The 13,961-nt window shown below is 43.3% G+C and overlaps 1 protein-coding gene across 3 annotated transcripts in view; it reads left to right on the forward strand.

Moving 5' to 3' along the window:
- CXXC1 (CXXC finger protein 1) overlaps positions 1-13,961 on the forward strand; it is a 49,946-nt gene that overhangs the window by 34,864 nt on the left and 1,121 nt on the right. For all 3 annotated transcript variants that reach the window (XM_073599858.1, XM_073599861.1, XM_073599859.1), the window contains 3 exons: positions 465-514; positions 624-720; positions 6,299-6,451. In XM_073599858.1, coding sequence (XP_073455959.1) covers positions 465-514; positions 624-720; positions 6,299-6,451 — 300 coding nt within the window. The remainder of the gene's footprint in view (positions 1-464; positions 515-623; positions 721-6,298; positions 6,452-13,961) is intronic.

The following is a 13,961-nucleotide window of genomic DNA, read 5'->3' on the forward strand; positions in this document are numbered from 1 at the left end:
TAGTTAAAGTAGCTCAATGCCAAATGGCAAAAACTGGCCTGGTCATAAAGGGAGTAAAATCTTCCGAAGCTGACGTGGATAACACTTACTTCCAGATTTGGGCTGTTGAGGGATTTACATCTGTTGGTGCATAAACATCCACTGGAAAGCTGAGGGCTGTTTGGAAGTATCAGCACGATACCTCTGGGCAGAACATTGCTTTGTTGATAATAATCTTGTATATTGTGAACATCAAATGCTGAGCTGTGTAATTATGTAGGTCAATGTGGGCTTCTTACTGTATTAAACATAGAGAAGGAATGTTCAACACAATCATGTGACGTGACGCTACAGACAGCTTCCTGAAATATTTCTGCATTTGTTGTTATAAGTCTAGAATTACTTTTTATTAAAGCTGTATGTAAGTTTCTCGTTTTATATTGGGTAAGCAGTAATTCTCCTGTTGTACTTTTTTTTTTTCCTAGTATGAAAGCCAGACATCCTTTGGATCAATGTACCCGACCAGAATTGAAGGGTATGTTTTGCTTCGCTGGACTTCAAAGTCACCTTTTATCACTGCTCTGCCCTGTGGTGTCTTTGCCTATGTTTGGTGTTTTTAAAAATATTTGTTTTCCTATTTGCAGAGCTACTCGTCTCTTTTGTGATGTGTACAACCCACAGAGTAAAACCTACTGCAAGCGTTTGCAAGTTTTGTGTCCAGAACATTCACGAGACCCCAAGGTTAGGCTTTATTTGTTGCTGTAATGTCAACATTTTCAAGAGGTTGTAAACCTCCCTGTGTAATGCCGCGTACACACGGTCGGACTTTTCGACTGGACTGGTTCGAGGGACTGGTTCGAGGGACTGGTTCGAGGGACTTTCGAGGGACTTTCGAGGGACTTTCGAGGGACTTTCGAGGGACTTTCGAGGGACTTTCGAGGGACTTTCGAGGGACTTTCGAGGGACTTTCGAGGGACTTCCGACGGACTTCCGACGGACTTCCGACGGACTTCCGACGGACTTTCGACGGACTTTCGACGGACTTTCGACGGACTTCCGACGGACTATCTAAGGAACGGACTTGCCTACAGGCGATCACAACAAAGTCCGACAGATTCATACGTGATGACGTACACCGGACTAAAATAAGGAAGTTGATAGCCAGTAGCCAATAGCTGCCCTAATGTCGGTTTTTGTCCGTCGGACTAGCATACAGACGAGCAGATTTCTGGGTCCGGCGGAGTTACGACGTAAAGATTTGAAGCCTGTTCCAAATCTAAAGTCTGTCAAATTTGCGACTGGATAAGTCCGCTGACGGTCCGGTGAAGGAAGCCCACACACGATCGGATTGTCCGCTGGATTTGGTCCGTTGGCGTCCGTCAGACCAGTCCGCTCAAAGTCCGACCGTGTGTACGCCCCATTAGTTGTACCTATAGGTAAGCCTAGAATAAGGCTTGCCTATAGGTACTGTAAATACCTCCTAAACATGCGCCATTTAGGAGATATTTACTGTATACCACGCCGATGATGTCATCAGCGCATGCGCTCTAAAGGAACAGCCGTCCGTGCCATTTCTTCAGGAGCGTGTGCCGTGACTGGCGGCTCCCGCACGATGTCACGCAGCTCCGGACAGTCACAGAGCCAGAGTCCACGGCCCCAGGAGGAAGATGGGCAACAGATGCGGCCTGCGATGCATACTAGCACATTATGCCTTTACTTTGCAGGGAAGAAGAAAAACCCACTAGGGCTTAGTTCCTCTTTAAAGCGGTTTTATCAAAGACCAAAGTGGAAGTACACTGCATCTGAGCACCACAAACCAAAAACGCAGTTTCGTCAGTTGTTAATATTCAAAGCAATTTCAACCATCCATCTATGTATCCATGCTTTTATTTTGATGATAAATTACTTTTAAAAGCACCCCTACTATTTCTTTTGGTAGCCATCTTGAGTAAGGGCAAATTTTATTCTTTTAGCATTTACTTACTGGAATCCATCTGCCCTTAGCTCAGGCATGTAGGCAGAAGGGTGTGCTTGGCTAATAAAATTCCTCCTCCCTTCCTGAAGACGCCTGAGATGTATGACATCATTTGCCTAGGCCTGGAAATCAGGAAGTAACTGAAGCAATGCTGAATAAAAAGTTTAGGACAAATAAATATGATATACAGTGCATCCTGAAAGTATTCACAGCGCTTCACTTTTTACACATTTTGTTATGTTACAGTATTATTCTGAAATGGATTAAATTCATTTTTTTTCCCCTCAAAATTCTACAAACAATACCCCATAATGACAGCGTGAAAGAAGTTTGTTTGAAATCTTTGCAAATTTATTAAAAATAAAAAATCACAGGTACATAAGTATTCACAGTCTTTGCCATGACACTCATAATTGAGTTCAGGTGCATCCTGTTTCCACTGATCATCCTTGAGCTGTTTCTATAACTTGATTGGAGTCCACCTGTGGTAAATTCAGTTGATTGAACATGATTTGGAAAGGCACACATGTCTATATAAGGTCCCACAATTAACAGTGCATGTCAGAGCACAAACCAAGCCATGAAGTCTGAGGAATTGTCTGTAGACATCTGAGGCACAGTTCTGGGGAAGGGTACATAAAAATTTCTGCAGCATTGAAGGTCCCAATGGCCTCAATCATCCGTAAATGGAAGAAGTTTGGAACCACCAGGACTCTTCCTAGAGCGGGTCACCCGGCCAAACTGAGTGATCGGGGAGAGAAGGCCCTTAGTCTGGGAGGTGATCAAGACCCTGATTGTCACTCTGACTGAACTCCAGCTTTTCTCTGTGGATAGAGGAGAACCTTCCAGAAGAACAACCATCTCTGCAGCACTCTACCAATAAGGCCTGTATGGTAGAGTGGCAAGACGGAAGCCATTCCTTATTAGAATGCACCTGACCGCCCATCAGGAGTTTGCCAAAAGGCCCCTGAAGGACTTTCAGACCATGAGAAACAAAATTCTCTGGTCTGATGAAACAAGGTTTGAACTCTTTGGACTGAACGGCAAGCGTCATGTCTGGAAGAAACCAGGCACCGCTGATCACCTGGCCAATACCATCCCTACAGTGAAGCATGTTGGTGGCAGCACCATGCTGTGGGGATGTTTTTCAGTGGCAGGAACTTGGAAACTAGTCAGGATTGAGGGAAAGATGAATGCAGCAATGTACAGAGACATCCTTGATGAAAACCTGCTCCAGAGCGCTCTGGACCTCAGACTATGTTGAAGGTTCATCTTCCAACAGAACAATTACCCTAAGCAGACAGCCAAGATAACAAAGGAATGGCTATCGGACAACTCTGTGAATGTCCTTGAGTGGCCCAGCCTTGAACCCTGATTGAACATCTCAGGATATATCTGAAAATGGCTGTGTACTGACGCTCCACATCCAACCTGATGGAGCTTGAGAGGTCCTGCAAAGAAGAATGGGAGAAACTGTCCAAAAATAGGTGTGTCAAGTCTGTAGCATCATACTCAAAAAGACTTGAGGCTGTAATTGGTGGCAAAGGTGCTTCAACAAAGTATTGAGCAAAGGCTGTGAATACGTATGTACATGTGATTTTTATTTTTTTTTATAAATTTGCAAAGATTTCAAACAAACTTCTTTCACGTTGTCATTATGGGGTATTGTTTGTAGAATTTTGTTTGGTGCTATTGTTGTGACAGATTCATAAAAAAATACCATAATATTAGTGACAAGCGAAGTGGAAGTAAATAAGACCTCTTGTATGGATTAAATTGCTGATTGCATCACACATGTAATTATTGTGTTGCATCTTTGAGTCAATTCTGCAACAAAATTTCCTTTGGAACTGAAATTTTATATGTTTCTATTACTCTCCCAAATAGCTTCTCTGCCTGTAAAACTCAATGTATTCGCAGGAGAGAAGTTTGCAACAGCTCTGTCAGAGTGATATTTTTATATACACCTTATCGACATGTAAGGTTTTATTTCAGCCAGAACATGAAGGAACAGAGTTACAACACATCCGACTCTGCCCTGTCCTCAGTGACTTGTCATTTGTCACTGATATACACTCACCGGCCACTTTATTAGGTACACCTGTTCAATTGCTTGGTAACATAAATTGCTAATCGGCCAATCACATGGCAGCAACTCAATGCATTTAGGCATCTAGACGTGGTGAAGATGAATTGCTGAAGTTCAAAGCGAGCATCAGAATGGGTAAGAAAGTCATTTAAGTGACTTTGAACGTGGCATGGTTGTTGGTTCCAAACGGGCTGGTCTGAGTATTTCAAAAACTGCTGATCTACTGGGATTTTCACACACAACCATCTCTAGGGTTTACAAAAAATGGTCTGGGAAAAAGAGAAAATATCCAGTGAGCAGCAGTTGTATGGATGAAAATACCTTGTTGAGGTCAGAGGAGAATGGGCAGATTGGTTCAAGATGATAGAAAGGCAACAGTAACTCAAGTAACCACTCAGTACAACCAAGGTATGCAGAATACCATCTCTGAATGCACAACACATCGAACCTTGAAGCAGATGAGCTACAGCAGCAGAAGACCACACCAGGTGCCACTCCTGTCAGCTAAGAACAGGAAACTGAGGCTACAATTTGCACAGGCTCACCAAAATTGGACAATAGAAGACTGGAAAAACGTTCCCTGGTCTGATGAGTCTCGATTTTAGCTGCGACATTCAGATGATGGGGTCAGAATTTGGAGTGAACAACATGAAAGGATGGATCCATCCTGCCTTGTATCAATGGTTCAGGCTGGTGGTGGTGTTATGGTGTGGGGGATATTTTCTTGGCACATTTTGGCCCCTTAGTACCAATTGAGCATCGTTTAAAAACCATGGCCTACCTGAGTATTGTTGCTGACCATGTCCATCCCTTTATGACTACAGTGTACACATCTTCTGATGGCTCCTTCCACCAGGATAATGTACCATGTCATAAAGCTCAAATCCTCTCACCACTGGTTTCTTGAACATGACAATGAGCTTGGGTTGGCGGAGGTAATGTGTGTACCTGAACCTGTTTTCTGACAAAAAATAAACCCTGCTGTCACGTATATAAATCTGTTGTATGTTTCACCACTTGTCCCACTAATACAAAATTGATTTCTAAAGAGTATCTATTATAGTACTCTATTATTTCAAGGAACTGCTTTAACTATATTCCAAAACCGTTGCAATCAAGGTATGCCTCTGTTGAAAACTGTTACTATTGCCAGTGTGATTATGTCCGTTCTCATTTGAACTTTTCAGTCCTCAGATGGCCGGTGTCTTAGCTGATCACATGCAGAACCATGGCAACTGAACTTTTAAATAGAGGCCAGATGATGCAGTGTTCAGCTTCAAGGAATAGAAGGGTTGAGTTAGACTTCAGGAGACTTCATCAGCATAGGAGCTGACAGATTATTAGAGGGGGGGGGGGTTGTCTGTTAGTTTGGGTAAATAATAGGCTTTGAAGGCACTGTTATCTGCTATGACGGTTCTAAGGACTTGGCTTGTAGTATGGGAAGTATGTCTAAAAAGAGGTGAAAAAGAGTAAGGGTCCTTTCACACGGGCTGTCCAATCAGGTCCGCCTATCAGTTTTTCAGGAGGACCTGATCGGACCCTCAATTCACCTCTATGGAGTGGCGAATGTCAGTGGTAACATGTCCAGGTGGATGGTGGTCCTATTTTTTTATCCGTCTGGTGGATCGGATAAAAATGGACATAGAGGAGAGTGGGACTGTGTCTGTCTCAGCTCCGCCAAGTGAGCGGAGACTGTTCTGTCATCCGCCTGCTCATTGGGGATCAGCGGAGCGTTCCTCTGCTGAGCAAACTGATTCTGTCCAACGGAGGAGCCTGTGTGAAAGTGGCCTAAAGCAAACGCAGAAGCACAGTATTGTGATACCGTTGGATTCAATAATTTATTTTAGGTTCCTTTTTCTATGCTCCCCATATTTGATTTTTGAAAAGTCTGTTGTTTACAGAACTAAGCGGCTCAAGCTGAAATGGACTTACAGAACTGAATACATCAGAGCAACGACTCCTCCCCTTTTCCTCCTTACTGTGTTTAGATGGGGCTGTATAAAGTTTCAGTCAGAGACGTCTTGCAGGCACATATCTTTTGCTGTACTTTCTCTGTGAACCTTGCACCGTGGGTACACGTTTTTCAGGGTTTATTAAACAAAGATGCTGTAGTAAAAAAAAAAAAAAAGATTGCAATATAAGGTTTAATGAAAAGGAATATATTGTTTTTAAACCTGCAGACTCAGATTTGTTCACTATGATGCTGACTTCAATACCCAGGGAAGTCACAACTGCTTTCTGTGTTCTGTTATCAGGTGCCAGCAGACGAAGTGTGTGGCTGTCCCATGACGAAAGATGTATTTGAGTTGACAGGTGATTTCTGCAGGATTCCAAAGAGGAAATGTAACAGGCACTACTGCTGGGAGAAACTGCGCCGTGCTGAGGTGGATTTAGAACGCGTCCGTGTGGTACGTACCCTCTGATTTGCAGTATGTTAAAAGAGAAGTATGGGTATTTTTTTTTTTTTTTTTTTGATTCATACTTACCTAGTTGGATGCAGCATGGGTCAGATGCTGCATCTGTCCCCCGGCGCCTCTACATTGAGAACCGAGCAATCGAACACCGCCGATCTCTCTGTTCTCACAGCTCACCGTGCAGAAAGCTGCTGACTCAGTTGCTTCTCTCTGCTCTGTCCCTACTCGCTCATTGGAGTGCTGAGCTGTGGAGGGGGTGGGGAGCGGCCGGATCAGGCTCTCAGTGGCTCGCTGAGAGGCTGAGCTGGGTGTCGGTTCATGGATCTGGCGGATTTCGACTTACATGGTCGTGATGACGGTGAGCCTGGACCAACTCTGTGATGTCAGCAGAGAGCAGACTTCAGCCCACTCTCTGCTGAAAATGAGTTCCAGGAGTACAAAACTAACTGCACTCCTGTGATCCATAGGAGAAGTACAGCCAAACAAGCTTTGGCTGTACTTCTCCTTTTAAATGCCTTTCTTTCTGTTAGGCTTCACTTACATGAGCAATAAGGCACTGTTCACACTTAAGCAATTTTTTTGCTTGAAGCTTGTAGCTCTAAAATGCTTACCAAGCCAAATCCCATTCATGTCAATGACCTCTGTTCACATCTGAGCGTTCTGTCGCCTGAAGCAAAATGCCTATTGCTCAGAAAAGTGCTTGAGCTTCTTTTTGGCAGATTACAAGTGATTTTGGCCCAATAGACTTCAAAAAGAAACGCCTGACTCCTCCCCTTGTGCTTTCTATTGGCTAAACAAAAACACCTGAAGCTGTAAAACACTTGCAATACACTTCTAAAATGCTTTTAAAAAAAAAAAGCTGCAAAAAAGCTTAAAAAAAATGCAAGTTAATCGATACGCTCATGTGTGAATGGAGCCTCAACATCAAAACCTTATCTATCACTTCTTAAAACCCTGGCTGCATTGAGTACATGTTTTGTAAGTGTTCCAGTGTGTTCATTAACCCCTACTTCTAAAGGAGGGTTTGTAAAGGATAGATAACCAACGAAGTCTGGAAACCATGTATGCCTATCTGTACTTACTCGTTCTCCACAATGATGCAGGGACAGAACATGCCTCTGGGCTAGCAGGCTCTGCCTATAGGAGTTTGGACACCAAAAGACTTATGTATAAAGTGAAGATGTTTACATCACCACTAGGCAAAATCATTTTTTTTTGAAGGAGGAATTTTTTATTTTTTTATTTCTTCAATGCATTTCTCCAACATTTTAGTTATAAAAGAGATCTGGGAAGAAATAAAGAAAATATGGAGGCTGTCATTGCTAACCTTCCCCCTAAGGGTCCATACGCACTGGCTTAAAAAACGGCAGTGCTCTTTGCAGAACAATGCTAATTTTGAGCGTTTTTTTTTTTTGTACTAGGGTTTAGGCACGTTAAGCGTTTTTTTTTTTTTTTTTTTTTCTGCTAGAAAACTGCTCTCAAAAATGCAAAACAGAAGGTTTTTTTTCTGCCTCTAAACACTGAGCTTAAAGCGGAGCGCCGCCGAAAAAATTTTTTTTAAAAGTCAGCAGCTACAAATACTGCAGCTGCTGACTTTTAAAACATGGACACTTACCTGTCCAGGGCGCCCGCGATGTCGGCACCCGAGGCCGAAGCGTCTCTCCGTCCTCGGGTGCTGCCGCCTCCATCTTTGGTAAGGGAATCAGGAAGTGAAGCCGTGCGGCTTCACTTCCCGGTTCCCTACTGCGCATGCGCGAGTCGCGCCGCGCAATACGAATGCTCCCTGCTGCCTCTGGGACCCGTGTGTTTCCCAGCAGGCAGCGGGGAGGGAGCAGGAAGTGGCGTAAATAACCGCAGATTCTGCGGCTATCTACGCCGGAAGTGGGTACAGATACCTGTAATATACAGGTATCTGTACCCTCCTCCCCCCTGAAAGGTGCCAACTGTGTCACCGGAGGGGGGGAGGAACCTGATGAGTGGAAGTTCCACTTTTGGGTGGAACTCCACTTTAAAGTGGGAGTAAACTCCCAAGCATGATTTTTACCTATAGGTAAGACTATAATAAGGATTACCTATAAGTACTGTCAATATCAACTAAACGTGCACCGTTTAGGAGATATTTACTGTAGTTGCAGCTGGTGATGTCACCAGCGAATATGCTCTAAAGGAACGGCATACCCGTGCTGTTCCTTCAGAGTTCTGTGCCGTAATCGGCGGCTCCCGCAGAAGTGATGTCATTGTGGCTCCGGCCACTCACGCAGCTTGAGTCTGCCAACCTGGAAGGAAGCCCCTCTGTGGCTTTCAGCTGCTTTATCGAATGCCACACAGGGAGATGGGTGATTATAAATTCCCAGCGGCCGCACCGATCGTTTTGTGAGAATCCCCTGTTTCCTCCTCTGGCTCCCCTCTGTGCCTTCCTCTGTGGGCTCCTCCGGTCCCCCCCTGTCATCCTCCGGCTCCCCTCTTTGTCCCCCTCTGTGTCCTCCTCCGGTCCCCCTCTGTGTCCTCCTCCGGTCCCCCTCTGTGTCCTCCTCCGGTCCCCCTCTGTGTCCTCCTCCGGTCCCTCTTCCTGTGTTTACGATGCTTATTTATGTATGGAGATGAAACTCAAAGACCCAAAAAAAAAAAATTATAAAAATAAATATAAAAAAATATCTATGTTTGTGAAAAGAACATGCATCAAGTGCATTGAGAGATGCCCCCTTGGACTTTGATGGCAGAAGTAAAGTATAAACAATCGAAGTATATATAAAAAAGCACAAGAGTGCCAACTTTATTTAATACAAAAATAATACAAAATATATAGATGTAATAACACACATAGATATAGTGATTTTAAAATGTATTGCAGTGGTACATAAATGAATAAATATAAACAAGAGGTAGTTAGTGCATATACACCCAAGTTGGTGGTCAAGAAATTACTGGCCGAACCAAAAAAGGAGTTAGCCAGCTAAAGTCTTAACATGTATAAACCCGACATGTTTTGGAAATTATTTGTGCAATGGTGTGCATATTCCTTCTTCAGGGGTAATTATAGACTGGGTAATTATGTTATTTTCTGTAACATAAATGTAAGTATATAATAGTATTTGTATGACAACAACCAATAAACATTGATAATGTCAGTAGCCTTATGAAAATAGTGGCAAATGGCATAACCAAAGGTACTTACAAATCACAGATTCACTGCAGGTGTAGTAAAAAAAGATACTGGACAATACAGGAGAATTTTACATGCTGGCTGCACATATCCCCACACTAGCACGATAGATTGGAGCATGCATTCAAAGCCCAATAATCTGAACGTGTTCACAAAGAGCACCTGACAATCGCCACAGCAGCGCTGAATGCACTGTGAAGACAATGGCAGGGGAAAAAAGAGGATGAGTCCCTTACATAGCAGAGGTGCAAATATGCACACAATAAGTTAGTAAACAAAGGAGTATAGATAGCTGATCCAGTTGATTTCAGCAATATTAGAAGTTAAAAAGTTTACCTTCAGGGAGTAGTAGCATGGATGATGCAGACACCAGGTCAGCAGCCGGCATACTGACAAGGCTGTGTGAGCATCAGTAATTATCCGATCAGCTGTGTCTGACATCAGCCAATAGGAGCTGCGTCTGCCATCTCACTAAGTCAGCTGTAAGAAACCGAGGTCCGGGCGCCCTTCAGACGCGGAGGTGCGCGGTGTAGCCACGCCATTTGGGGCGTGATGACGTCATGCATCCCCACGTCACTGGCGGGAAGGAATTCCCAACTCATGACACTGGGGACAGTGAGGGGAGCGCAATAGCTCCTCCCAGCATGGAGATGGAGCATAGCGTCATCCAGCCAGCCTACACTGGTGGAGCTTACCCGCCGGGTGTCTACGTAAAGACGGGGCGGATGAGGATGTGGCAGAGAGCCATCTAGTGGGAGGACAAGCCAGGATGTTTACAGTTACATCACAAGAATTACACATAATGCATCACATAGTAAAAGTGATAAAGAAAACAAGAAAAAGGGAAAAGGAAAACGGATGGAATGGTGGTGGAAGAAAAATTAGATGGATAGAGTTACAATATGGGTAAAGGCAAGAGGAAATGGGAGAAAAATCTAAAGGAATAAAATAAAAATAAGAATAATGATGACAAAGGGTCCTACATATTAAGCTCACAGACCCAAGAGGTAAATCCTGGGAGAAATGATCTAAAGTTGACTGCTTCGATTAACCCAGGCGGTTGAGTAGCCTGTAAAATGAAAATCCATCTGGATTCACACTGGAGGAGGTGCTTATTAAAGTCACCTCCTCTAGGACGAAAGTGCACCCGATCTAATGCCAAGAAAAATACCTTGGGAAGTGATTTTGGGTGCACCATGGCCATGTGCTTGCCAATGACTACATCTGCATCACGTTTACGAATTGTTACAGTGTGTTGGTAGATTATTTTCCAGAATTCGTTAATTGTCTTCCCGGCTCACAAGTGGGAAGGTACACCACGCCGGAAGTAGTGTAATTAACATAATGTCTTGAGTAGAGCCGTTGGGTAGGTCGATGTTCGTTCTTCTGTCCATGTATTGACAGTAGGGGAAACCCCCACAGGAGAGAAAGTACCTAACATTTTACATGTGTCACCCCTGTTAGGTTGGTATTCACTAGTGACTACCCTGTCACCCACAGATGGAGCTCTTCTGAAGGTGACAGCTGGTGTATTTGGGACAAACTGGGACAGTGATGGGTCCATAGTCAAAAGGTGCCAGTATCTACTTAGGATTATCCTAAACTGCTTGTGTTGCACTGAATATGTGGTAATGAGCCTACTTGTATCATCCCTAGACGGTTCTTTTTGTACATTAAGTAGCTCGCTGCAAGATAAAATGGTCGTTTTTTTTATAAGCCTTTTTTAAACATGTATTAGAGTAACCTCTTTCGAGGAGCCTTTTTCTAAGAATGTTTGCTTCTTTTTTAAAGATAGTGTCATTTGAGCAGTTTCGGCAAACCCTAAGGTACTGGCTATAGGGTATGGACATAAGAAGAGGTTTGGGATGGAAATTTGTTGCGTGAAGCAGCGAGTTCCCTGCTGTGGGTTTGCGATATAGTTGACTTGATAGGCTTCCATCAGACTGTTTTTTAATGAGTACATCTCTGATGGAAGTCTGATGGAAGCCTATCAAGTCAACTATATCGCAAACCCACAGCAGGGAACTCGCTGCTTCACGGAACTAGTTTCCATCCCAAACCTCTTCTTATGTCCATACCCTATAGCCAGTACCTTAGGGTTCGCCGAAAACTGCTCAAATGACACTATCTTCAAAAAAGAAGCAGACATTCTTAGAAAAAGGCTCCTCGAAAGAGGTTACTCTAATACATGCTTAAAAAGGGCTTATAAAAAAATGATCATTTTACCTCGCCGCAAGCTACTTAATGTGCAAAAAGAGATGATACAAGTAGGCTCATTACCACATATTCAGTGCAACACAAGCAGTTTAGGATAATCCTAAGTAGATACTGGCACCTTTTGACTATGGACCCATCACTGTCCCAGTTTGTCCCAAATACACCAGCTGTCACCTTCAGAAGAGCTCCATCTGTGGGTGACAGGGTAGTCACTAGTGAATACCAACCTAACAGGGGTGACACATGTAAAATGTTAGGACTTTCTCTCCTGTGGGGGTTTCCCCTACTGTCAATACATGGACAGAAGAACGAACATCGACCTACCCAACGGTTCTACTCAAGACATTATGTTAATTACACTACTCCCGGCATGGTGTACCTTCCCACTTGTGAGCCGGGAAGACAATTAAAGAATTCTGGAAAAGAATCTACCAACACACTGTAACAATTCGTAAACGTGATGCAGATGTAGTCATTGGCAAGCACATGGCCATGGTGCACCCAAAATCACTTCCCAAGGTATTTTTCTTGGCATTAGATCGGGTGCACTTTCGTCCTAGAGGAGGTGACTTTAATAAGCGCCTCCTCCAGTGTGAATCCAGATGGATTTTCATTTTACAGGCTACTCAACCGCCTGGGTTAAACGAAGCAGTCAACGTTAGATCATTTCTCCCAGGATTTACCTCTTCGGTCTGTGAGCTTAATATGTAGGACCCTTTGTCATCATTATTCTTATTTTTATTTTATTCCTTTAGATTTTTCTCCCATTTCCTCTTGCCTTTACCCATATTGTAACTCTATCCATCTAATTTTTCTTCCACCACCATTCCATCCGTTTTCCTTTTCCCTTTTTCTTGTTTTCTTTATCACTTTTACTATGTTATGCATTATTGCAGTCATCGCCATTATGTAATTCTTGTGATTTAACTGTAAACATCCTGGCTGATCTCTTGTCCTCCCACTAGATGGCTCTCTGCCACATCCTCATCCGCCCCTGTCTTTACGTAGACACTCCCGGTGACGCGGGGATGCGTGACGTCATCATGCCCCGAGAGGCGTGTCTACGCCACGCACCACCACGTCTGAAGGGCGTCCGGACCTCGCAGTCAGCTGTTTCTTACAGCTGACTTAGCGAGATGGCAGACACAGCTCCTATTGGCTGATGTCAGACACAGCTGATCAGATAATTACTGACGCTCACACAGCCTTGTCAGTATGCCAGCTGCTGACCTGGTGTCTGCATCATCCATGCTACTACTCCCTGAAGGTAAACTTTTTAACTTCTAATATTGCTGAAATCAACTTTGGATCAGCTATCTATACTCCTTTTTTTGTTTACTAACTTATTGTGTGCATATTTGCACCTCTGCTATGTAAGGGACTCATCCCCCTTTTTTCCCTGCCATTGTCTCCACAATGCATTCAGCGCCGCTGTGGCGATTGTCAGGTGCCCTTTGTGAACACGTTCAGATTATTGGGCTTTGAGTGCACGCTCCAATCAATCTATCATGCTAGTGTGGTGATATGGGCAGCCAGCATGTAAAATTCTCCTGTATTGTCCAGTATCTTTTTTTACTACACCTGCAGTGAATCTTTGATTTGTAAGTACCTTTGGTTATGCTATTTGCCACTATTTTTATAAGGCTACTGACATTATCAATATTTATTGAATGTTGTCATGCAAATACTATTATCTACTTACATTTATGTTGCAGAAAAGAACATAATTACCAGTCTATAATTACCCCTGAAGAAGAAATATGCACACCATTGCACAAATAATTCCCAAAACATGTCGGGTTTATACGTGTTAAGACTTTAGCTGGTTAACTCCTTTTTTGGTTCGGCCAGTAATTTTCTTGACCACCAACTTGGGTGAATATGTACTAACTACCTCTTGTTTATATTTATTCATTGATTTACCACTGCAATACATTTTAAAATCGCTATTTCTATGTGTGTTATTACATCTATATATTTTGTATTATTTTTGTATTAAATAAAGTTGGCACTCTTGTGCTTTTTTATATATACTTCGATTGTTTATACTTTACTTCTGACATCAAAGTCCAAGGGGGCATCTCTCAATGCACTTGATGCATGTTCTTTTCATGATGTCATTTA

The sequence above is a fragment of the Aquarana catesbeiana genome, linkage group LG09 (genome assembly GCF_042186555.1).
Source record: "Aquarana catesbeiana isolate 2022-GZ linkage group LG09, ASM4218655v1, whole genome shotgun sequence".
NCBI classification, from domain to species: domain Eukaryota; kingdom Metazoa; phylum Chordata; class Amphibia; order Anura; family Ranidae; genus Aquarana; species Aquarana catesbeiana.